This window comes from Nuphar pumila, chromosome 3 (assembly GCF_984573655.1).
Source record: "Nuphar pumila chromosome 3, dmNupPumi1.hap1.1, whole genome shotgun sequence".
Taxonomy (NCBI): domain Eukaryota; kingdom Viridiplantae; phylum Streptophyta; class Magnoliopsida; order Nymphaeales; family Nymphaeaceae; genus Nuphar; species Nuphar pumila.
In genome coordinates, this window is record NC_143251.1 from 146,577,257 (window position 1) to 146,603,877 (window position 26,621).

Genomic DNA, 26,621 nt, shown 5'->3' on the forward strand with positions numbered 1-26,621 from the left:
AAATGATTCAGTCAATCATTATTACATCCAAATTGAATCTGACATCAAGGTATGAGATACAAATCCAAGTCTGGATCTGAATTAGATTGGTGAGGTATGGTTGAATTGGATCCAACGAGTTGGTAAAGTGGGATAAGCACGTTAATGTCCTCATTCCAGAGTTCAAGGATCGAACCCCACTTATTAAAAAATGGCAAGTTGAATCCGCTACGAGTAACGTACACAGACAAAAAAAAAAAAAAAAAGAAGAAGAGGTTGACAGCATCATTAACCCATCAATCCCTTGAGATTGAGTTGCTCAAAGGGAACGTTGTAACTACGGATTGGCGTTTTAGCATTAAAAATAACAAAACAATGGCATCACATGTCATTTTTTGTAAAATAAGAGATCGAATCCCGTTGGTTGGAGCCACCGCTTTAGTCATCAATTGACCATCGACAATTGATAAAAATTGGGCACCGCGATGGCAGTGGACTGGGGGACAACGGGCTCCGCCCCGCCTCACCCCTTTTGGATCGAGGATGAAGAGCATGAAGGTTAAAATCTATCTCCATGCAGGGATGAACTTATGTTTTTCCCTGCCCGCCCCGTCCCCGTCTCAATCTCTGCCCCATCACGTTCCCAATCCTTTAAGGAATAACTATAGACCGAAGGGAAACGGGGCTTCGCCCCACCTCACCCCGTTTGGACCGGGGATGGAGGACATGAAACGGGGATGAAGGTTAAAATCCATTGCCGTGCGGGGATAAAGGCGGGGATGAAAGTTCAGATTTTGAAACGGGGCAGGGGTGGAGACCTTGTCCGGGCCCCGCTGGGGTCCACTGCCATCCCTGTTCACGTACCTGGATGAGGGCAAAATTTAACGGTCCGATTAGGAACACCTAACGGTGGCGATCTCTTGTCGTCCGTATTCTTTTTTTTTTTTAAGCACCAAACTCACACGTAATTATGACGTATTTATTCTTTTGTATTTTGGAAAGTTCGAGAGCGTCCCCCGGATTCTCGCGACGCAAGCAAGAAAACACACGCTTGAAGCCGAAAAGGCATCTAGCTGAGCAGTCAAGCCGCGCCGATCGTGAAGCCACAAGTGAACACTAAGCAGGCCGCCAGAGGTGACTGTCGCGCCAACAACGAAGCCGACTTCAGCCAGCACACTATGAAGCCAAGCTGACTTGGCCACGCGCGCGCTCTGATGCAGTGCTCTTTATTTTGTTAGCAGCTTTCAAGTTTTTGAACGAAGATCTTTATACAATACGTGTCCTTTTTTTATTTTGATAAAAATCGTCTACTACCCTCCATATGGCTATAAGCCCATAATATAACTAGTGTTGGGCATCAGGCAGGCCGGCCCGGCTCATTTACTATCGGGTTGGGTTTCGATCCCGTTTTTAATGAGCTCGGGTTTTGAAGAAAAGCTCATGGCTTAGCTCATTGGCCAAAGCAGGCGAACTCAAACAAGACGATTCTTATCCAAAACAACTCTAGCTAACTGTGATTTGGTGTAATTAATTATCTTTTTCTTAAAATTGATATAATTAATTAAGTAATTAATAAGTTTTAATGTACCCAAATTACTATGTTATTTTTAGTTTTTATAAAAAAATTATTTTTTTTGTTTTTTTATAACTCAAGCTCATTGGGCTGGCCCGCTAATGAACCCAGCCAAGTTTCAGCCCGATTCTTAAAACCTAAAATCCAAACCCAACCCATGACTAGCCGGCTTGGCCCATCGGGCCGCCCGGCCCGTTGCCCTCACCTAAAATATAACCCCTTGTTTTTAAAATTCTTAGAACTGGAAATGACAAGGGGGGCCTTGGGACACCTGTAGTAAACACCAAAGGTGTAAGTGGAACAATTGACAGTGGTGTGTGTCTGAAGGTTGACAGCTTTCATCTTCTTTCTTTTTCTCTTTTCTTCTTTTCGTCCCGTTTCATTGTCTGGTCCCGTCCACCTCCACCTCCGCCTCCACCTCTCTCGAATTTAAGGGGTAAAGATTCAACAGAATTTCGTCAAAGTTTAAAAGGATGGTTCACTCTGAGGTACCTTCTCTTTCTTCCTACTCTGTGCTTCTTCTAGATCCATCTAATATTCGAGACTGATGTTTGATGATAACGTTGATTTTTACGTTGTTCACCTGTAAATTTCATGTCTTTTTGCCTCGATCAGGAAAATGTGTCACATTTGGGCCTTCTCTCCACACTTTTGTGAAGGTACGTTTTCTTCGTCTTCAAATCTTGTTCCTGCGCAGGTATTGGTCTAAAGATTCTTCGTTAAAGATTTGATCTTTGAGCCTTGCATATTTGCGTTGAGTTAACGCTTCTTAGGTTCAAGATTTCAGGAAAAAAAGAAAAAGGTCTTTTTTTTTTTTGCTCTCCGCACTCCTCTTTCTTTTCGTTGGTCTGTTTGATTTGGAGACTAGAATGGTTGAGTGGGGACACCAAAATTTTTTCTCTGCAATTTAGCGAGAAAATTGTTGAAAATGTGATGGATGTGATTTTTCATTTCACTTGATTTCGGTTGGGGGTAGTCACTGAACCTCTCCCTTCTCCTTCCTTATGGAATTCATAAATGTTTTCTTTTAATGGGATCCCTTTTATTCCCATGATGATTTGAGCTGCAGATCTGAATTCATCTTTTGTTTCTTAATTTTGAAGCATCTTTCCGACAACCAACCATTGATTCTGATGATTCTTGAGCTTGTCATGAAGTATGGATTTAAACAGGAAAATGCTGTCAGGTCGGTGATTTATGATATACACTTACAGCAATTGTTATTTTAACAAGTGTCTTTCATCTGCAAAATTATACCGGTTTGCTTAATCATTTCTGTTTACAGCATTCCGAATCAGCTTCTTTTTTTATATTGACAAAGAAGCCCTACTCTTCTTTTTCCTATAACAAGAAATAAGGGTCGAAACATTCGGATCTTTCTGTCCCCACCCTAACATTGTCTCGTGTCTTTCTTTGAGTTTAGCACAAGAATGATGACAACAGGACTAAGTGTTTGAAAGTAGCCAATCCCTGCTTCCCGTTGAAATCCCTTCGCAACAAGGCGGGTTTTATATGGCTCAAGTGATTCCTTCAGCTGTCCTTTTAATGCGGTAAATCTACTTACATCCAATGAGATTCTGGGATGAATCATGAGGGACAAGTGTCCAATTTTTATTTTTTAGCAAGGCTGCAAATTAACTGCATAGCATCATGCCGGGATTGGGCATGTCTAAAGGTAGTAGGTTCAATGTTTGTGAATAATTCAGTGAGGGCAATGAGCAGAGGATGTATGGTGTCTTGGAACTGCTTGGGCTTAAGAGTTTTGAGTTCGTAGAGGAGGAGGAGGGGGGTCGGGAAGGACAGGTGACAGCAGGGGTGTGGTCTCTACGCCATCTAAGAGAGGAGTCATAGATGCACTAGGGTTGATAGGAGATGGATTAGGCACTGCAGGTGGAGTAGGAGGGACGTTGGACTCCAGAAGGGAAGGTGGGGCAACGGTAATGGGGACAAGGAAAAGACTCTCGGTTATAGTGGGTTGGTTAGGTTGAGTCATAGGCTGCAAATTATGAAAGGAAAATGACTCTTCGTCGAAAAAACATGGCGAGAGATGAAGACTTTTTGGTTGACTGGATTTATGCAGAGATAGTCATGGTGATGGGGACTATATCCTAGGAAAATATGACGAGCAGATTTGTAATCTAATTTGTTATAAATGTTTCTTCCCAGTTGATGCCTGTTTTTTTCTGAAAATAGAAGCATTAGTGTCATTGATGCTTTTGACTCTTACTGGTGTTGATGTTCATGCTCACAGTGTCATGTAATGCACATGTGTCTGGTGTGAGATTGCCTGACAATGCTCTCGTGGTTGTGAGAGGAGTTATTCTTGGAGAAAATTGCTAGGCCAAGCAATGTGGCAAATGGAAGCAGCGACCGGTGTCAATGGGCCTCTGGATTACGTTGCAATTAAAATTTTGCCACAAAACAATGGGTGCGTGCTACTATTATTGTTACGAATATTGATGTTACTGTTATTATTTCCTTATTGTTTGATTGTGGTTAAAATTCTGTCCCCTTGTCCTTTCAATTGGCAGCTGCGAGGTATCTCTATGTCACCAAGAGAAGGCAGAGAGGCTGGCATTATGGCGTCTAGAACAGATAACCTCGCATATACCATCCACAAAAGATCACTTTGACCATACAAATGAGATTTTTAAACTGCAACCCACTCAAAGCCCCAAGATTGCCCGTTGGTTTACTAAAGAAACATTGGACAGGTTTGACTTGATTTCTCTTGGGAAGTCGCATAATTCTGTCAACCATAGCAATGTGCCCATTATTATCTATTTGACCAATTGAATTGCATTTTCATAGGTTTTTCCGTATTGTTGGTGCATCCGAATTATTGGAACATGCCTGTGAACTTTCAAATGAGATGTCCCAATTGGAGGAAGCTAGGAGGTTTCATCTTTCTCTTTATTCTGAGGTAGAGTTGCTTATGTGATTTCATTTTTATGTGCTCCTCACCCCAAGTAAAACACACTTGATGATCAGAGCATGTACTTTTTCAGGGCGATGGGGACGGTTCCTTGAGAGGAACTACAGGTATGTTTCTATCTCACTACAAATGTTTGCAATTGTTTTGTGTCAATTGAATTAACCTGACAGAATCGCTTCTTTATGTAACTTACTCGCATATACACTCTTCATCACCATTATGTTTCCTAATGACCATGAATCCCTTTATGGTGGCTTATCCATCTCATTGGAGAACAATGGAAACATAGGAAAACCTGGGGCAGGAGAAGTGCAGAATTGCCTATGCTTTTGTTTTGGTGGGTTTCACACCAATCAATAATCCTGTGGTAAAAATCTTTGGTCTGTGTCAACATTATTGTTGTTTTTGTGGTCCTATATAGAGATGGCTATGAATTAATAATATAATAGGTATACTGGAACTATTATGCTTACTTGGATATAGTTGTGTACCTCATTTATTCCTTCAATTCATAGGCGTGGTAAGTGGGCTCATACATAGGATTCATCTTATCCTATGTGATAAATGTCGCTTACATGTTCATCCTTTATCATAAGGAAGTTTGTAAAAGTAGCATCACAAACTGGCATCAACTTGATGCCAACAGAACAGAGATACCATTATAGGTGATTATGCTTCCAGTGATGATGAGAGTATGTCCCATTAAGGATGGAAGCATATTGTAGTCAAGATGAGAAAGCAAGCTACATGTTGTTCCTCTCGAATCTATGGAACTGTGGATCAGAAGATGTATTTCAGATTGATAGTAGACTCTGCTACCAAGGTCCAAGTAGGTGCCTATGTTTTCCCATTGTGGATTTGAACAACATTGTTGATTGGAACGGTTGCAGCATATTCTATTCTGAGGGATGAATTGAATTGCGAACAGCCTGTGGTCTTACCTTTTCTGGTTCTCCATATCTGCAGCAGGCATGTGTGTGTGTGTGTGTGTGTGGTGGGGGCGGGATTCTTAATTTTCAATCCCATTGATTGGTTGCTGGTTAACACTTTTGAGGGATCATGCACCCAACAAAATAGGAGGATAGTTCACATTTAATCATAGTCTGTAACCAATGCAAGTATATTTGTCTTTTCTTGGACACATGGTGTTTGAAGTACACAAAGACAAGGATGAACTTTCTTTCAAGGAAGGAATTGTATGTCAAAAGCCATGGGTTCATGTGTTGATTAATTTACCCTAAAGGTCTATGAGATTGTGCATCCTGCATATGTCCATGGTTGATGAGAGCTAGATTGTTATGACTGAAGAAACATTTTCATGCATTCCACAAGGATGTGATTCTTAATTTTCATGCATTCCACAAGGGCGGGGGTGTGATTCTTAATTTTCAATCCCATTGATTGGTTGCTGGTTAACACTTTTGAGGGACCATGCACCCAACAAAACAGGAGGGAGCAACCAATAGTTCAATTTAATCATAGTCCGTAACCAACACAAGTATATTTGTCTTTTCTTGGACACATAGCTTTTGAAGTACACAAAGACAAGGATGAACTTTCTTTCAAGGAAGGAATTGTATGTCAGAAGCCATGGGTTCATGTGTTGATTAATTTAAGTTAAAGGTCTATGAGATTGTGCGTCCTACATATGTCCATGGTTGAGTGCTAGATTGTTATGACTGAAGAAACATTTTCATGCATTCCTCAAGGATGTAAACATGAAAATGGGTGTTGGTTTACAAGTGAAAAGATTTTCATGTCCATTTCAGCTACCCTGTCTTTGCTCTATTATCTCCTTGTGTGCTTCTGCTGCAGAATTAGAGCTTAGTTTTGTTTTGGTTTTTTCCATGTTCTAACAGATAGCAGCTACTTAGAAGGATTGGAGCTAACAGACAAGGTAACATCATTTTCTTATCGCAATTATTATTATTTGCACCCTCATCTACTTAGCATCAAATTGCCTGATTGATTGACATATACATGTGGTCTCACTTACAGTCCAACGTCCTGGGAGCATCTTGTGATGCAACAAAGTAAGTTCTTTAACCAGAACGTCTCAGATTTTAGCCTCAGTGCCTACGCTAACCTACAAAATCAACAATGCCAGGAATGAGCTATTGTGTGCGATGGATGTGAAACTAACAACACTGAGAGAGGAGTTGACCAGAACACTAGATCGAGCTTCAGGTGGCCCTTGCTCATTTCAGGAACTTTCTGATTTACTTGAATTCACTCAGATGTTTGGGTCTACAAATCTGAAGTAACTTACCTGAACTCTCTTGAATTTTCTTATACATTTAGAGCATATTTCCTGCTAGTATTCGTTAATATCGAGATCTTTGTAATTGTGAATGTTTTCATAGTTATGTTCCATTTTTTATTCAATGCCACATTTCTGTGCTTCTTGACTTCAGTCTGAACGACTTTGTCATGGACCAAACTGACTAATGTTCTACCCTGGTGTGGTCAAATTGATGTTAGCATGTGGTAGATCTCTGCTGCACAAGTTTAGCGAATTTTACATACCAAAATAGACATTTATCAAGAAAATCCTTTCAGCATTTGTACCCCTGTTTTTCTGTCTTTCTCTCTCTCTCTCTCATTTTTTTTACCTGCAATGATCCAGTTGACTTAAACATTCATAGTGTTTTGGGAATTTCCCTCTAAAGGAAACCTTAAACTATGTTGGAGACTCTAAAAATGTGCCATGTGTATATCTGTACAGTTATGCATGCTCATGACAATAAGTGTACATGTATCTATCTGTTGATTTGCTAAGTATTCCCTCAATGGAAAGATGAGTGATTACTGTTGACGAATCTTTTTGTTTGTTTGTGCATGTGTGTTGTAATGGCGCATGGATGCATGTGCATGTGCATGTGCAACTGGATGGTTGTGTGCATGTTTTCTGCTAAATGTTGATTATCAATGAAGAAGTTCTGATTTCCAAGTGCCTCCAGTATATGATAGCTTATCTTTCAACTGTATTATATAATGGTTTATGTGATTCAGGTATCCATGAGTCTAAAATTGTCAAGGACATCATTAGGATTTGCAATATTGTCTTTCATTTGTAAGCACTTACATTATGGTAATATACCAGGAATTTGTTTTTGAAGTACTTTGCTATGAGCCAACATAGTCAAGCAGCAGATGTATCAGATAACAAGCATTCAACCTCTGATGTAACTTCTGAAAGTAATGATGGAACTAGCATAAACAAAGTTCCAGATGCATGTCTTTCAGCTTTAAGTTGCCTTAACGGAGAAAAATGCTCAAGAAATACTGTCTCTCCTGCTAAAATTGCTCAAGCTGAAAGGCAGACACCAACTGACAGTGAAGAATCATCTTGTTCAAGTGATGAAAGACAAAATCCTACTGAAAGAAGTCGACCTATGATAAGATCAGCATCACCAAGGAGGTCAGCATCCCCAATGCGTCGGATCCAGATTGGTAGATCTGGCTCACGCAGATCAACAGCACTGACCATTAAGAGTCTAGGTTTCTATCCTGCAAGGGAAAAGATACCAGCTATAAATAGGGAAACTGAAAACAGTAGCGAGGATGTAGACCCAACAGAGGCACCTAAAAAAACTGAAAGTTCTGTGAGGAGTATGAGTGTTCAGGATGCGATAAACCTCTTTGAAAGCAAACAGAAAGACTTAAGTTTGGACTTTCAGAAAAGAAGAGCTTCTGCTGAGACAGGGGCTTCTTTTATCAACACAAAGAAATCTGTTTTGAGGAGATGGAGTTCAGGTATGGAAGATAGTTCCATAAAATGTATGCAGGAAGGTACTTCTGACAATGTTGCTCAGAGAGCCACCGAGAATTCTGTTCAGAAGATCTTGGAAGATAAGACAGAAGGAAATCCTCCAGCTTCATCCGAGATGCATTCTGGTGCTGAAAATCTAAATACAGATAATGCTATTGAGAGAGATAAGAAGGAATCTCCCAAAAATGGTGCTACTGAATTAGCTACACCCAAAGTCGATGAAACTTGTGAACATGAATTAACAGCAGCTGAATGGAATCAACAGCAGGATGCTGAGTTGAATCAAATGTTGCTTAAAATGATGGACAACAAGCCTACCAGTTACCAAAATCAACCAGAAAATGGTGCAAACCAGGCAATCCTTGATTTATCAAATTCACCGAAGGGTGGCTTCTATGAACAGTACAAAGAGAAGAGGAATGCAAGGCTGCGAGGAGCAAATGCTGGAAAAAGGGCTGAGAAAGACACCAAATTCAAGGCAATGCAGGATGATCTTGAGCGAAGGAAAGCAGAAATGTCCAGCAAGTCCAGAGGTGCTAATATCAAACAAGATCAACTGGGGCCATCTCAAAAGGCTCTAAGAAATTCGTCTCCATCAGGATTACCAAAACGTGAAAATTCAAAACCAGTCACTTCAAAAAAAGCCCCAACCAAATCTTCACCAGTCTCTGCAACACGTAGCCCTTTTTCATCAGCAGCATCACCAAGGATCTCCACTATACCTACTAAAACTTCTGCCACTCCCACATCCACTTCAAATGCAGTCACTCGCAAGAAACACCAACCAGCGCCCTCCCCAGCCCGGACAAATCCAAGAACAGAAAGATCTCAAACACAGCAGCTTAAAAACACAAAAAAAGGAGTTCAAAGTGAAGGAAAGCCTGGCTTAAAGAGCAAGGATGACAAGAAGCATAATATGATAAGAAAAAGCAGCAATGGTCTATGTGGTGAGAAAACTGGTGTTACTGCAGCCACCGATGATTCAGCAATGACTTCAGCCAAGCCAAGCTTCTACAGCAAGGTAACAAAGAAAAGCAGTGTGGTGCCATTGGAATCAAAGCCTTTCCTGCGTAAGGGGACAGGAATTGGCCCTGGTGTTGGTCCTGTTGTTGTTAAAACAAAAGCAGCACAGCTTGATGGCTCATCTAAGGCCGAGACAAACCTTACCCAAACCCAAGAATTGGAGACAGACACTATAATGGTGGATGCTCCTCAGTTGCCAGAAAGCAATGAAGTGGATCAGGTGAAAGTGGATGTTACAGGATCAGGGCACTGTGAGAACTTCCCTGAGAAGCTTGGAGATGGCATTATTGAACCTGACAACAAGAACGATATCCCAGAGCAGTTGCGTTCTAACACAGATGAGTGCTTTATAACTGAAGCCACATTTCCTGTAGAAGCTCCTATAGATATTGGTCAAATGCATGCACAGGAGGACGTGACAGATTTGATATGGGCTGAGATGGATCAGAAAGAGAAGCAAGTGGGGCATGAAAACACACTACTACAAGCAACAATTCCTACAGTTGTTGGTCCAGAATTGTCTATACAGAGTCCCCACGTCCGCCACTCCTTGTCACAGATGCTTCAGGCTGATAGTGGTGAATCTGAGATAACAAGTGAGTGGGGAAATGCAGAGAATCCTCCGGCATTGGTTTATCAGAAAGATTCACCAAAGGGATTTAAAAGGCTTCTAAAGTTTGCTAGGAAGAACCGAGGTGGTGATGGTATGACAGGATGGTCCAGCTCACCAGTTTTGTCAGAAGGTGAGGATGACAATGAGGAACAAAAAGGTTTTAGCAAAAGGAATATAGATGCTCTGCTGAGGAAGTCTGCACCACATGTGAAAGGTTTTGGACAGCAGAAGGCTATGCTTGGAGAAAGCTATGATGGAGGGAACTCAAGCAAAAGAAGTGTGGAGTACAATGCCCTTCATGACCACTTACCAAGTACGTATGTCACCATTTATGATTATTTATTGCGAAAAAGGTAACAGCAAATGTGAAAATATGAGTCATCCAACCAATGACATATATAATAATGTCAAGGTCCTCAGGCTATTCTTAAAAACAAATATTTAGTAGTCAATTATGTGAAGTTACTCTTTATCATTTTTGCCAAATTTATGCAATTTTTTCAATGCAATCAGTTTCTGTCTCAGATCTCCCAAATGCTTTGTACAATTCTTGCAGTATACATCAAATTATACCTAGCAGTTTTTATTACTGAACACCAAAGGTATCCAGCTTAATTCTTATTCTCATTACTTGAAACTCTTTTCTCATATTTAGGGCTATTATTTGAATGACAACATGCTTTGGCTGACACGGGATCCTAAACAGTGAAGCTTTTGCCACAAAAGTTGCTTTATCCTTTTTTCTTTTCTACTTTTTCCTGCTTTTTTTATACTGTATTTCTTTCAAGATGTTGCAGTGCCAGTGCCCTATAATTTGTTTTGAATTGATAAGGCCTTTATAGGTGTTAATATAACAGTTGTTTAGTGTAATTCTGAGCTCTTTCATGATGAAAAAATAATTTTCTTCAGATTAGGAAAAGCTTATAATGCCCACATAGTTCATCTTGGATGGGATCCGTCTCATATGGGTTATATTCATCTCTTGATTCTTAGCTGTACAAGGTTTAGCCCATGCCTTCCCTCTCTGGTGATCGCCTTGAGGTCATCCTGCACTTCTTGGAGTTCCCAGTTTCCTTCTTTCTTGGTATTTTTGCTGATATTTTCCTAGTTTTAATTGGTAGAGTAATGAACTGATTGTGAAGTCTCTGTTCATTAATTATTAGCATCTTTCTTGCTGACAGATATGAGATAACCTGTGGAAATCCAAAGTATGACAATCCTGAAGTGCTACACCGTAAAAGAGAATGCCCATCACTCCAACCATGAATGCTTTTACAAGAGCATGGTGTTATTTTGTCCTTGATAGCCCTAACAAGGCCATAGACCAAGTGAAAATGCAGTCATTTACCATGACTGTAGATGGCCTTTTCATTCATTTTATGTTTAACCATAACGTTTAACTACTATTTTCCTTTCTCTTTCAGTTTCATGTACGAAGTATTTAGCTACTATGTTCCTTTTATTCTGATTTCCATAGGAAGCGTTAACACCACACTTGAGGCATTCAGTTGCCATAAGGCCAGTCAGCATGTAGTATTTGTGGTTTCTAAATAGGTTCCCAAAATCCATCACTGCTAGCATTCTTTTCTCGTGTTTCCTAATTGTTATTGTAAGCTTATGAATTTGATTCGGAACGAGGAGATACGTAAGAAGGTAGGCGTTGCACCCATTGAAAATAAGATGAGAGAGAATCGTTTACGGTGGTTTGGACATATTCGGTGAAGGCCTAATGATGCTCCAGTTAGAAGGATGGAGAAATGGGAAAATATATTAGTTAAAAGAGGTCGGGGTAGGCCTAGGAAGACATGGATGGAGGTGATAGGAAAGGATATGAATGCTTTGAACCTCACCAAGGACATGGCATTGGATAGAAATGATTGGAGGAGAAGGATTCATGTGGAAGACCCATAATGATTTTCTTTTTTGGTTCATATCGCCGACCCCAATTATTTTGGGATGAAGGCGTAGTTGTTGTTGTTGTTTGTATATTGGTTATTATTTCCTTGTTTCTTGCTTATCTTTTTCCTGATTGTTTCATTTCCCCACCCTGTCATTTAGAAGTGCAGGATTCTATACATCCTTTCCTATTTCTCTCTCTATAGTCCAGTAACAGCTGGAGAAGCAAGATTTATCTTTCCGGACCAGGAGCTGTGAATTTGGGCCTCATTGCATTAGAGCAGAGTATATATATATATATATATATATATATATATATATGTGTGTGTGTGTGTGTGTGTGTGTGTGTGTGTGTGTGTGTGTGTGTGTGTGTGTCATTTTACTGCAGCATCATAATTTCTCGAACCTTATCCAGTGGAAAGCCAAAACGATCCCGAATTAGCAGAGAGTAGGTAGGGGTGCTACTTTGTGACCATGAATGCTCTTACAAATGCATCTAGTTATTTTTAAACCTTGATAACTGTACAAACTTCATATAATCAAGCAAACTGTGGTCACTGCACCTTGCTCATATATGGTGTCTTGATTCATCTTATTTAATCATGGCTCTTCTCTGACGCTCTCAAGGCCTGTAAATCAGGGGTTGTAGTGTATTTGTTTTGTTCCAACATACCACAACGACATGATCAGCTATTAAGATCTTGTTAAAATTCTGAAGCCCTCAAGATTCATGTCCTTGCCTTGGAGCCTATGTCACCTGGGTACAGGTGCGGGTACGGGAATGGAGGGTACGACACGGCAATTCCAAAAAATGTGGGTAAGGGGGCATGGCTAAATATATACTGTAGAATATATATTATATATCTAAAATATATAATGAAAATATATATTATATATCTAAAATATATATTATATATTGAAAATATAATATAATATAAGTATATAGGATATGGCAAATGCTGTGTCCGGCTACGGCACCTTAAGTGCCATGTCGTTGTAACATAGCTTGGAGCTTGTTTCAAATTCCATTTCTTTATGACATTATTTTCTTATCATGGAAAAAGAAGGCCATTCTTCAAGAAAAATCTGGGGAATTTGGATGTTTGCTTGTATAACCGTTGCTATTATATTGCAATCCTGATATCCAAGCGGCTTCATGGACCTGCCATGGTTTCCTAATTTTAACTGCACCATTCAAAGACTACCTTTTGTATGTGCATGAAAAGTTCCCCTTAAGTTTATCTGTGATTGTTGGGTACATGATGCCTGCATTATGTTCATACACATCAACAATTTTATGTCATGAATCATAGTCATTTTTGCTGTGTGATTCTCATGCTTTCACTGTTTTGCTTTTCTTCAGATCATTCAAATCTCAGCAATTTTGCTCAGTCTTCTTCCCCAAAATTACGAGAGGACCAAGCCTCTGCAACTTCCACCTCTACCAAAGGTTAGCTTGCCAGTTGCCATAACTGCAGAAATTTGATGCTTATTCTGGCTATTTTACTTTCTGCACCAACTTCCTTGAAAGAATCTGCTTACACCATACTTTTACTGTTTCTTTACAGCAACAAGGTCATTCTTCTCACTGTCAACTTTTAGGAACAAAGGAAGCGAGACAAAGATACGTTGATGCTAGTTTTGGTGCCGAGACAGTTGCCATTTGCCACGTGAATCTGAACGGGAAAGTCTTTCAATATTTGTCCTAATTTACATTAATTAGTAGCAAAATTGGTGTTTTGTGTCTTTGTAAGAGTTGCATCTGTACAGAATGTGATTATCAATGTAATATGTTTTCCTCAAGCTAAAGATGAATGGTTGCATAAAAATAGGGAAAGAAGCTCTTTTACTTGGTTATGAATAGGAAAGCTGTCATTCCTAAAGTGTTTGGAGTCAAATTGCGGAGGAAATGATGCCATAGCAATTTAAGGACCTTTCACTGTTAATAAACAACAAAGCAATTCATGCTGGCGAAGGGAAATATTTGTCACCCCAAGCCAGCGCTTCTTTTCTAATCGGGCTGTCCCAGAGACAAATTTTCAGATCATGTACACATTCAGGTGGCATTTGTGCCAACACATACAAAGAAATGCAAATTATGGAGGCGTCTGCAAACCTTCTCCCCGTGTAAGCGGTGCAGATGACAGCAGCACGCTCTCCCCTCTTGTTGAAAAGGTACATCGTTTTGTGCCATGACCAATGTCTTTTCCCTTACGTTAATGTCGCACTGGAACATTATCCTGACCTTGACGAGCTAGAAGAGGATCCGATCTTTCCCTTTCCAGGCTTAAGAATTTGAAAGGAGCAGAGGAGGTTTGTGTCGACAAGCATCATGGCTCCTGCATTATTGAACTCTCCACAGTAATTGGGAGCAGAAAATATGGTGACAAGCTGTCTATCTGCGAAGAACTCGTACCCATCTTCCACAACCTGAACGCAGAATGTTGTTAGAATGAAAACCAGATGCCAATGACTGGGTATCATATAATGTATGATTTGAGAAGCACGAAAAAAGTCACCTGGTGCGCCCTACAAATGAGATCCAAGTCATGTTTCTTTAGAAACTCGGCCACCTTCTCTGCTCCAAAGGTGAAAGAGACCCCTCTGTCATTTTCCCTCCATCCTTTAATGTCTTTATCCGGATCTGCCCATAGAAGATCGCACAGCAGCCCTTGTTCCGGCACATCTATTGGCCGTTCGATCGTCTTTATCTGATCCAGGGTATCCAATTCTGGTGATATCCCACCGTGCATGCAGAGAATTTTATCGTCTATGATGGCTGCAACAGGTAAACAATTGAAGCAATCCGTGAAAGTCCTCCAGAGTCGGACGCTGAACCTGCGTTTGCATTCATCATAGAAGCCATAGATTCGGTTAATTGATGCACATTCATGGTTTCCTCGCAAGAGGAAGAAGTTCTCGGGGTACTTGATCTTGAATGCTAACAGTAGGCAAATAGTTTCTATGCTCTGTTTGCCTCTGTCTACATAGTCACCCAGGAACAGGTAGTTGGCGCGTGGAGGGTAGCCACCATACTCGAACAAGCGTAGGAGGTCTGCATACTGACCGTGGATGTCACCTGCAAGGAACACAAAAGGATCATCAGAAAGCCGTTATTCAATACAAACCTGCAAGAGGATAACAGCATTTTGGGAAAATTGGTAATGCTTCTGACAACATCCATCACTTGTTCAGTAGAGGAGTTCCAAGTGTTGTGGGGCACTTCAAACCTGAGTGACCAATCCCTGTGGACAACCAACGCTCTCCATGGATTGGTTGGTCAGGTGCCTGAAGTGAGAGTCTCCAGCACCTGATCTCCTTTCACAAATTTATGGCGGAAACACCACAATCAAAAAGGTTATGCATCAAAAACCATAATCATTTACATTGGTGAAACCGATACACCTCCGAGATAGATAATAGTAGAAGCATTCTTTGCGACAAAATATGTAGCCATGATCCATACTTCAAATCTAGCAAAGAAGCATTCCACAGATTCAATAGAATTATTGCCACCGGACCCACGATGAGGATCAAAAAGGAAAAAAGAGGCAAGCAAACAAGCAGTGTACAGATACTGAATTCGTGAATACACTCAGAGTGGCGACATTTTGGCAGAAGGTTCTTGGCAATAGTTTTTCACTGTTATCATGTGCCAAAGACTGCATTGCAGAGGGGAACATTAAGCAACTAAACTGGGTGGCATACATGCTTGGCTAGGTGGCAAAGGAATACGAGACTTGATCCTCATTCCCGTTTTGTGAAACATTCCTTGGATTTAGGCAATATTGTGGTCCTTAACCTCCGGTTGGAGATGGGCTTCCCAGTCAGTCACTTCATAGGACTTCTCGCAAAAGACTAACCATGAAAAATGTGCACAAGAATTGCTAGAAAAGAATAGATAATGAGTGGCACAAACTGCTAAAAATAGAACCAAAAGCAGGCTAAATCTACAGCAAGAAGATGAGTGTGGATGGAATATGGATACAGGGGTTGGTCCAACTCTTTTTTATTGCCCAGCAATCACACAGGCCCCTATCTGAAACATGACTGCTGATGCATGCATACCATGACTATCTGATTATAATATTTCAGAGAAGTGCCAAAAATGAAAATAAGAGCACTTTTAGGTCGGCTTTTATAGTGGTGTTAACACGGGGATGAAAACGAACCCCATGTTGTGGATGCACTCATTCTGTCGAGGACCACCAAAACAAGGAAGAACGCACCAAGAATACCTAGATGAACACAGTTTTGTTTGAAACAAGCTATAACCAGCCACCTACCTAAGCAAGCGAATGCTTAGTCGAAAGTGTTGTAGTTTCATATTTGTGCATACCTAAGCAAGCGAATGCTTAGTCGAAAGTGTTGTAGTTTCATATTTGTGCATACCTAAGCAAGCGAATGCTTTCACAATGACAGAAAACACAAAGAACTACGAGGGAAACTCTGATTTTTTTAAAACATTTTACACAAAATTTATGGGTCGGTCGTAATTTTTTGTGCAGCTCTATAATTCAAAAGGACTAACAAGAGTAATCAAATGTTGATAACTATGTTGGAAAAATACCAAATGAACCTTGTTGGAATCCACTCTTATCTGTTTTAAAGCAAATTTCCTAAAGGATCTTGAACTTCATCAAACAACAATCTTATGTTTTGAAAACATTATTGACAAAGAGGTGAAAACTTACCCTTGGAAGAACCCACTTAAAATAGAACAATGTGGTTTGCTTTCCCGTTATGTAATCCAGAAAGCACACTTACTAATGGAAAATGTGTTTCTAAGCCGCAATGCAAATGTCCCTGCAAATATGTGTTCAATGTTTTGCAGGCATTATTCTTCTTATTGGAAAAGCAGCATTTCACAATTTTCTTAAAATTTCTGCTACTCTAGAAATCCTGTTAAAGGTTCTTCATCATAATTTCCCAAAAATGTGGTCATCGAGTTTTAACGCATGGCCAACTTGACATTCCCCTATGCATTTCATAGCAACAAAAACGATGGACTACCACACTTTCATTGTACCAGATGTAATCATGATCCTACGTTAAGGGAAACGCATTAATGCGCCTGCACTAAATCGAGATAACCACCAACACCCAGATGGGAAAAGGCATTAGAAAGCATGTATGATATTCTTTACCGTATATATGACGAACCTCCAAAACAAAAGAAAAAAAACAAAAAAAAAAAACGGCTGAAAAGATCAAGGAGTCAAAACCGCAAACAAAGTTGGAGGCCAGCAGCACGTTATCAAGAATAGAGATTTCCTTCCCATCGAAATGCCACAAAATTCCGAAGGCGATGGAAATGTTTGGGATGAAAAGATCATCAAGGAGATTGGTTAGAGAGCCGAGACTGACCGCAGATGTTGATGGGTGCCTCAAGCTCCAGGAGGTTGGGTTGGCTGAGGAAGATGTCCTTGGAAGCGTAGCAGAGCTGCATTATCTCCGACTCCATCAGCTGCACCCGCTTCACCCCCGACTTGTTGGTGGTGGTGGTGGTGGTGGTTTTCCTGGCCTCCAACAACCGGTTTATCAATTCGTCCAACAACTTCTCCTCCATCCCCATCACCACCGTCGTAGATCTCTCTCTCTCTCTCTCTCTCTCTCTCTCTCTCTCTCTCTCTCTCTCTCTCTCTCTCTCTCTCTCTCTCTCTCTCTGCGAATGTGGGTATATTCGTCGGACTCTAGACGACAACGGAAAGAAAGAGGGGAGCTCCGTTCGTTGTTAGGGGTTCTTCCGCTGGTGTCGTGCCGCCATCCACGCTTCCCGCCGTTTGCGGAGCATTTGCCTTTTGAAAGGGAGGTGATGATATATATGTATGTGGTGGTGGTGGGTTCATTTGATGATCCCTTCTGTCAACCCCCGCCAGCCAGCATTGGCCTTTGCCGGACCACGTTGGCGTTGCCGCATTGAGGAGAGGAGTGGATCGCTTCTAATTTTTGGATCTCCAACCCATGACTCGGTTTGTTGCGCTAAAAAAAGCCATCCCACGTGGTTGACACGTCGTCCCAACACCTGACATTCCCAAATTACTCAATGATAGGATTCAGCTACTAATCGATAAATGCCATCAGGGCGATGACCTTATTTTCATAGAAAAAAATTATCAGTGGCGACTAATGATCTTATTACGTCCGTGCCTACCCTGTGCTTGTGCGGCCGTAAAGACTGAAAGGGGAATGAATCTTCGTTTCTTTTTTCATGCCTTGCATTTCAAACTTGGATGATACTGCTTCACGAACGAACCAACTGCAAATTCTGATGATATAAAGTGATGGGACATTGCAGCATTTTTGTGGTCCAAGAAGCTCCTGACTGTTATGGCTTAATCTCTCTATCCGAGAAAACAACAAATGCCATCATCTCGAAAGAGCTACATCACATGGAATATTTAACTGCATGGCAAGCACTTCAATTACTTCCAAAACTATTAAAAGGCAATCAAATTGCCACTGTTGACAACCAAATGGACGTTTTCTGGAAGTTTGAATTCCAGATATCGTGTAACATCACATTTTTTCGTGGGCTATTGTCAAAAATATCAACGGTGCTTAAAAACCGCGAACTACAGAGGGAAAAAGAAAAAAAATTGCAGCTATTTTATAAATAACCATCAAAATTTCAAGTATTATATCTGCATGGTTGAAATTTTATCAAAGCATACCTGGTCCTTTTTATACATTCAGTTAACCAAAACATTCATTTCATTAACCATCAAAATTTTTATGGATGGAGCGAACAAATATTTTCATATTTTAAGCAAATATTTGAAATGCATTAAAGAAAAAGCAATTGAATCTAATGACGAATCAGTGCGCTTTTTTGTGATGTACTCAAAAGTATATTAATCTTACATAACAAGTCACCAGCCTAGCATCTTATTTGCAAACACAATTATACTTCCACAAGAAGTAGGCCATGAATAGTTTATCAAAAAGATCGGGTAGTCGTCAAAAGTAATTCATGAGACTCTTCAGAGTTTCAAAACTCTTGCACACAAAGGAACAGTGCCAAATTACCCTAGTTTTAACTTCAGACATTTCAAGGTACAAGGAAGACCTTTCAAAACAGAGTAGATTTATTTTTTAACAAGACCCAGAAAGTGAAAATTACTTCACAGAAGAACCCATGAAGAACACAGATGCTCAAAGGTCCACAGAAACAGATACGTAAAAAAGTATCCAGTCCAAGACCATCGAGAGAGGTACCAGGTATCCAGGTCTTAAATACACAGCAATATGATGATAAAAGAAAAAGAAATAATCAAGTAGCAGCAGTAGAAGAATTCACAGAAGCTGATTTTGACATATTAACATTAGCCTGATGATCAAGAGCACTAGCAGCCGACTCCACATGCTGAATCAGGAATCCATAAATCTTCCTTTTCAACTGATCTGTCTTCTTAGACAAGGAATCCTCAACTTTATTTGAGAATACCAGATCCAACCATGCAAAAACGCGTTTCAACTGTGATACGATAACAGCAACCTGACTGCCCTCATGTTGGAAGCTTTTCCCATGACCATGGTTTTCCCCAAACACTCGAAAACCAGCCTCTAATGCAGCTTCTACAAACTGCAGAAACCAAAGCTGCATCTCCCACCTCAAGTTCCTTGCAAAATCAGCAGTCTCTTTCACTCCATTACCCCTAGTCCATACTCCAAATGACTGGGTAGAATTATTCTTGGAAGCCGTACTTGTGGAGAACCTCTTCATGGTGCCAGACTTCATTGGAGAGGGAGGCTTTGAATTAAACTTGTCAGAATTTCCTGCCTGATGCTTTTCTACAGAAGCTTGGTTAAATGCTGAAAGCAAGGGGGTTGCTAGTTCATTCTGCTTGTTTAACAATGTGATGGACTCAAGATCAACTGCCAATGCAGTTTCAACCCAAGCAGATATTGACTTTGATCTATCATTATACAGCAAAGTCAGCTTGTTTGGTGATGCATCTGGGGAATTATCATTACTACGACAAACAGAAAGAGCTTCTGCAATTGCTATTGACTTTGCAGCATTGTCGTACACTTCAAAAAACCGATCAAGGGAAGGAAGAGGGTCAACAGCATTGGCAGAAGCGCATAACTCAGAAAACATGCTGCACAAAGCAACAGATCAGGAAGATCAATGTACGAAAGAAGGGGGAGAAAGTTCATCTTCCAGAAAGAGACCTTGCAACTGAATGCATCGGCAATTAGTAACTTCCATTGCTAGAAAGTGTGAAGCTTTACTTGATATTAAAACATCACCGTACATTGAAAGCAGAAAAATGTCTAAGGAAAACCAAATGCAAATGCACATAGATGAAAGAAAAAGAGTAGGATCATAGAGCTATAATGATGATAATACATTGACAACGAACGAGGTAGCTGGATGGTTAGGTTGCACTATCATAACCAAGGGGTAGCAGGATCGAATCATACATGGGTTTATCCCCAAGCTTGTTTATCACAAAAAAAAAAGAAAAAAAAAACTCATTACCGGATAAAACCAGCAGCAGACAAGTACAGGGAACAACTATGAAGGGGGAAGTATACCTTAGGCTTCTAATCAAGGATTCATTAACACATGCCTCTTCTAGAGCTTCAGCAGCAGCCATGGATGCCAGAATTCTCCTTCGTACAGCCTCCTAGCAGTTCAGAAAAAGAAATTCATCAGCATGCCTCATCTTGGACCCTTAAAGCAGCTGGGAAAAGATGGGGGGAGGAAGGAAGGAAAGGTTCAACCACCTTTCCACACTTTGCCAGATTAGGATGAACAGAATCTAAGGAAATGCTACCGTCGGTCCACTTCCGATCATGCACAATGATTCTTGGAACAACATGCCTCGGCTTCTCCACCATCGAGTCAGAATCATTCTTGCAAAACAACTTTGGTTTCTCAAAGGAAGCAGAATCATCATCATGCACCACATTAGCATCACTCAATCTCCGGGACATGGCTTCCTGCAGTCTCATCAGAGTGAATCACAAAAGATTACAAGCCTAACATTCGGAATTAAAAAAAAAAAAAACTAGAAGCCCCAATAACTGCCATATAAAACCAAATGCAATGATTGGAGGAGGAAAAACTGCATAAATAACACTGAAGATTAATCATGCAAGGATATAATCGGTCAAAAAGAAAATTTTTGAACATAATTCGGTCCCATAATCCAAAAGGTGTTTATCAAGAGGGATGGCACAAAGGATAGCATAGTAGACAACTAGACATGGTTAATCATCTCTACACAACTGATGGTTTCCAACGGCCAAGATGCAAAACACACCTGAGTTCGCAAGATCGCTTTCACGTTTGGCTTGTTTTTGGGGACACCCTTCTCTTTCTTCTCCATTCCAGGAAGAGGTTCCTCCCAACTCTTCCTTAGCGCTCTCCCCGAACCCGAATCCTCGTCCGAAGCTTTAGAGATCCCAACGCCAGCCGACTTCTTCTTTGCCGATTCAACGGCCGCCAGCGCCGCTGAAACCTTGAGTACACCAGAAAGCCTTCTCCCTGGCGACAATGAGCAACGCCTGGACGACGTCGATGCTTGCACAGTCCTTCTGCCTGGGGAGCACTGCACCGTCCTCCGGCTACTTGGTGAAGGTTGCCTATACCTTGACGGGACGACGATCGCTGGCTCCCTGCCCGACTTCCTGTTCTCTTCTTGTGCAGTGACCAAGCTCGGCACGACGCACTTGGAAGGCACGGGCGACGCAGACCGCGAGTTTGCTTTATCGACAGACGCCGACCTCCTACCGGCCACCGGCGATGGGAGCCGCTTCTCCGTCTTAGGCTCATCCCTTTTTCCGACGGAAGGTGTCGGAGAGGGAGCCCGCTTCCTGGACGCCTTGGCATCTTCAGGTTTTCCGGAAGGCAGATTCTCCTGGGAAGTGAAGACGGGTCGGGAAACAACACCGTTCTCAGACTGAAGCGGGTCCGATTTCTTCAAGGAAGAGACGTAGGCGAGGATAGGTTCCATGGACTGTTTTGGGTCGGAAACAGGTTGGATGATGAAGCCGGTCTTGGAGATCCTGGCTATGAGGGCCTCCGGGTTGCCTATGCAGGGATGGCGACCAGGGATAGGTCGGATTCCAGCGACTCGGGGAACGGGAGAGGCTAACTCGAGCTTTTCGACGTAGGCGAACTGGCCGAGCTGCAGCTTGTTGGTGAGGATGAGGTCGTTGTCCCGGTCGGAGAGGGAGACGTAGGTGGAGTTGGAGGAGTCAGAGACCTGGATGTAGTAGCCGTGGTTGGGCCAAAGGTCGGCTCCTGTGAGAGCAGGGACGATGCTGATCACCTGGAGGAGCACGGACCGGTGCTCCCCGGCGACCTTCACGTCGGAGTTTATGGAATGCAGGAGCTTCAGCAGGATTCCCGGCGTGAGAGAAGCCATGGCAGGCAGTCGGAATCCGGCGATTTTTTTCCTTCTTTTCTCAGTTTGATCGAACTCGCCCCTTTTTTTTGTTAGGGTTGGTTTTTTTTTTTTTTTGGTAAAGAGAAGAAATGAAACGGATGAAGGGGAGGGAACAGGGGGTCTAAGTAAGGATAAAGGGTTACCGTTGCTGAGTTAGGTTTGGGTTTTCGAAATTTGAATTCCTCCCGCTTGCTGATTTGGCGGAGCGTGGGAGACGGCCATGAATAGACGTTGTCACGTGAGCCGTTGGATGAAGAGCGGGGTCGGGGTCGGGCCCGTCGGGGTCGGGGTCGGCGAGCTTTTTCTCTCGCGGCCAAGCACCCGTTGGTTCTCTTAGTTGTAGGTGTCCACAACGACTCAGGATTCATGAGCCAGTGCCGTCCAATTCCATCCAAATAAGGATGGATCACGGGTGGTGGGTGGGCCTGCTAAAAGTTGCATGTGGGGTCGCTGTCGCTTGTTGGGCGCGCAGAGGGACACAACAAGGAACTAGGACAGTCAACAGCCCATCAGACCAGGGTCCGGTAGCCTATATATGACCCTATAATTAGTAACCTGGTTGACTTTGGATTCGATCTGATCAAGACTGACCATGTCCGACCAAACACGTTTTTCGGATTCTCAAACTTGTTGCTACCTTACAAACTTGGCCCCAATTAGTATCAGTCAGTTGGGTTGTGTTACTTGTGTATACATGGAAGAGGTATATATTCCGTGGATTTCAGTGCGCCCCCACCCCCTCATAGAAATTGTTTTCACGAAAAAGGGGGGTCCCCACTCTTAGGTTTTGGTGTCATATAGATGGCATTGCTTCAACTAGACTTAACACTAACGGACTTTTGCCTAAGCACTAGTATATATTAGTCAATTAGAACAAAGTTCGAGAAAGATACAACCAAGAACAAAAACCGTGAAAAACATTTATTTTAGTTTTGTTTAGAATTTTGAGCAGATTACAAGTATTTCAACTCAGTAAGGGACTGAATCCAATTCTCATATTGGACTTGGGTTTAGATTCAACTCGTAATTCAGTTCCAACGAAAGAATTCAAACTCAAAAAATAAAAGATACATACAATTTATGAATCAATTTAAAATCATTCATCAATTAAATAAAATGTTTCTAAACAATTGTCAAACAAATTAATAAGTCTTTCAATTTAAGTTTGATCATATATCTAAGCATTTGGTTCTTAATACCACCCGTAGCATCCCCCCATCACTCCTACTTCCAACTCATTACCTGAATATTGGTCATACAGGAGTCAAACTCATAAAAACTCAATAGGAACACAATAAGCATATGTATACAAAATTGACTAGTCACTAGATCACTAGCAATCACCTCTCTTGTGCAATGTAGCAAATCTCATACAACATGCACAATAATGTTAAGGTAAGACACATGACTTAGTGCATCATAGACTTCCCTATGCACTATGTCAAAATCAAACTCAGACAAAAAATCCTACCATCGAGCTTGCTTTAGTGTAAGCCTTTTTTTATTGAAAAGTAATTCTTTGCCACATTATTTGTCTGCACCACAAAGGGTTTAGCCAGCAAGTAGTGGCTCCACAACCTTAAGAAATTCACTATTGTTGCCATCTCCTTCTAATGGATTGTATAGTGTTGATCTATGTTGCTTAACTTATGACTCTCGTAAGCCACTGGGTGCCCTTCCTATAGCAACACCGCACCCAACGCCATATCTGATGCATTTGTTTCAACCTCAAAGGATACTGAAAAGTCTTGCAACGCAAGCACTAGCTCCTTCATCAATGCTTTCTTAAGGGACTGGAAGGTCTTCTCGCATTGTTCCGACCACTTTCATGTATGCCCCTTCTTGAACAAGTTTGTGAGGGGAGCAGCAATCTTTGAATACCTGCTCGTAAACTGTCTTTAGTAGTTTGCCAAGCCTAGAAAGGATCGCAGGTTTGTGATTTTGGCAGGTGTAGGCTACTCCGTAACAACCAGAATCTTATGTGGATCCATCTCCACACAACCACCACTCACAAAGTCTCCCAAAAATGACACTTTTGCTTGTGCAAACATGCACTTCTCCAGCTTCAAGAACAACTAATACTCCCTCAACATCCCAAACACCAACTGCAAATGCCGAACATGATCTTCCAACGACTTGTTATAGATATTAATGGCATCTAAATACATCACCATGAAGTTGTCTATGTAGGGGCGAAACACGTTATTCATCGAATTGCAGAACATTGTTGAGGCATTGGTTAGCCCAAACGGCACTACACGAAACTCATACAAGTCACAGTACGTAACATAAGCGATCTTAGGCTCATCTCCTTCTGCAATATGAATCTGGTAATACCCATATCACGAATCCTACTTTGTAAATATCATTATTGTCCCCAACAGATCGAACAAGTCTTCAATACGATGCAAGGGGTATTTGTTTTTTACTGCCAACTTGTTCAATGCTCTATAGTGAATACACATACAAAGACTCTCATCCTTATTGCGTTGAAACAATATCAGGGCACCATATAGAGCTTTGGATGGTTGAACAAACCCAGCCTTCAACAACTCGTTCAATCATTTTCAAAGTTCTACCAACTCGAGAGGGGCCATCTGATACGGGGCTTGTGTTGAGGGATGTACGTCCAGGACCAATCCGATAGCATGATTCACATCATGCCACAAAGGCAACTCCTTGGGCATCTCCACTGGCAACACATCCTCAAAGTCTTTCAACACCTCCTACACCACCTCAGGCACCAAACCTTACATGTTTCATTCCTTCACTTTCTTCAAAGTTGTCCGGTAAGTCTCCTCCCCTTTCTGCAATTTGTCCTTCAGTTTCAAGGCTGACACCACATGCAACTCCGATGATCCGACAAACAACGTTGGGATCATGCAAGGAGTCTTCTTGTTGGCTATCACCAATGCCTTCAAGTGAGAGAATAAAACTGCCTTAGTCCAATCGAAGGAGTTTATGTCAAGGACGATATCAAAATCATTGAGTTCAATTGTGGTCAAGTCACACAACCCCACCCAACTGCTTATTTGAATGGGCACCATCTAAGCCACTTCATGGACCTCAAATGGTTGCACCAGCTGACCATCGCTTCGCTTCAAGGTGAGTCCCAACCTTTCCACTTTTTTTGTATATGCAAAACTATGTGTTACCCCAAAATCTGACATAATACTTATCGTGATATTGTTTATGCAACTTGCACATACAGTAATCAAAGCCTCAATGACATGCCACACTTTCTCAACAATGCATTCAGCATCTACAGTGGCTTCATGCACCCTTCTTCAACATACAATGAACCAGGGGCATCAACCTTGACTGCCACTAAAATATTCAGCATGTTTTGATATTTTTTATTTTCTTAATATCTAAATAATGGAAATTTTGAGGCCTAAATTATGATTATCGAGTACATGATTGTTCATATCAAAATTTTGTGAAGAGTGGTCTTTATTTCATCAAAAACGAAGTTGAAACGAGTTTGGAGCGTATCCAACAATTTTTTAGGGCAAAATGGCTATTTCAAAAAAGTTATGGGGACAATTATGACCTGAAGGTCATAATCGTCCAAACCTGGGTTGATTGGCTTAGTCAACTGCCCAACAAATGTAATGGTCATTTCTAAAATTTCTTAATAGGGTATCTCAATTATTTTACTTTTTTTTAAAAGGGACGTAGTTGAAATTTTAGTATATAACTAGATGTGACCGAGTTACCCAAACTAGGGACCCAACCAACTTTAATGGTGTTTGGACTTAGATTGAACCTCAGTTGGATCCAACTCATCCCATACCCAAATTTCAAACCCCATACACATATTAGCCTCCTTTCTACTTGTAAATTCATTTTTACAAGTGTTGAATGTTAACACTTGCCACCACCCCATTCACACATTTTCTCTATAAATACCCACACTAGACTCTTTTCAAAACCCATTCCTCTCTCTCTCTCTCACACACACTCTCTTCTTTGCCTCACTCATGTTCACTAGGACACCCAACTAGGTGCTTCCTCCACCACCGACTATGCCTACTACCACCGTCGGACAATAATTTCATCGGATTATTCGAGCATCCTCCTCCTGCTTTGCCACAACGTAAATCTTTCACCATTATAAGAATATACAGCTTTTTGAGGTAGGTTTTCTTATGCGAAATGCATAGGATTATGTGATATTAAAATATACTTTTATATGTACGTAACACATACGCAGATCTTATGCACCATCATGAGTGGCATTTCGGTTTTAAATCTCAGTTTTGAAGAAGATAACTAAGGTTGTGAAGCATAGTAGTTATCTCTTGTAGGTTAGGGTCGACCTCCTATTGCTTCACAGAGTCACTATTCAAGCCTGAGGGTCCACCCTACCCTGTTATATACTTTGTGAACCTAGACTAGTGAGGCTTGACCCCTGTTTTTGAAGG

General features: G+C 41.3%; 3 protein-coding genes across 5 annotated transcripts; 1 reads left to right on the forward strand and 2 right to left on the reverse strand.

Annotated features, from left to right (window-relative positions):
• Positions 1 to 1,959: 1,959 nt before the first annotated feature.
• LOC149844326 (uncharacterized) lies at positions 1,960 to 13,594 on the forward strand. Of its 3 annotated transcripts, XM_090000500.1 has the most exons (14): positions 1,960 to 2,040; positions 2,168 to 2,211; positions 2,656 to 2,738; positions 2,976 to 3,102; positions 3,804 to 3,980; positions 4,084 to 4,266; positions 4,364 to 4,475; positions 4,561 to 4,594; positions 6,347 to 6,384; positions 6,486 to 6,520; positions 6,595 to 6,747; positions 7,591 to 10,208; positions 13,155 to 13,241; positions 13,360 to 13,594. In XM_090000500.1, exons 5-14 carry the CDS (start codon positions 3,901 to 3,903, stop codon positions 13,422 to 13,424), a joined length of 3,405 nt encoding a protein of 1,134 aa, XP_089856626.1. In that variant the 5' UTR covers positions 1,960 to 2,040; positions 2,168 to 2,211; positions 2,656 to 2,738; positions 2,976 to 3,102; positions 3,804 to 3,900; the 3' UTR covers positions 13,425 to 13,594. The 3 variants fall into 3 exon arrangements, with proteins under 3 accessions (XP_089856626.1, XP_089856627.1, XP_089856629.1); XM_090000501.1 differs by lacking the exon at positions 2,976 to 3,102; XM_090000503.1 differs by lacking the exons at positions 1,960 to 2,040; positions 2,168 to 2,211 and having other exon boundaries at positions 2,622 to 2,738.
• A 432-nt stretch (positions 13,595 to 14,026) lies between these two features.
• Positions 14,027 to 17,360, reverse strand: LOC149844327 (serine/threonine-protein phosphatase PP1-like). The gene is made up of 3 exons (XM_090000504.1): positions 17,159 to 17,360; positions 14,311 to 14,870; positions 14,027 to 14,221 (listed from the first exon to the last, which is right to left on the reverse strand). The coding sequence occupies exons 1-3, from the start codon at positions 17,358 to 17,360 to the stop codon at positions 14,027 to 14,029; spliced, it is 957 nt and encodes a 318-aa protein (XP_089856630.1).
• A 1,704-nt stretch (positions 17,361 to 19,064) lies between these two features.
• On the reverse strand, positions 19,065 to 22,173 carry LOC149844328 (protein CORTICAL MICROTUBULE DISORDERING 3-like). The gene is made up of 5 exons (XM_090001077.1): positions 21,067 to 22,173; positions 20,528 to 20,743; positions 20,336 to 20,427; positions 19,626 to 19,896; positions 19,065 to 19,544 (listed from the first exon to the last, which is right to left on the reverse strand). The coding sequence occupies exons 1-5, from the start codon at positions 22,171 to 22,173 to the stop codon at positions 19,065 to 19,067; spliced, it is 2,166 nt and encodes a 721-aa protein (XP_089857203.1).
• Between the last annotated feature and the right edge of the window lie 4,448 nt (positions 22,174 to 26,621).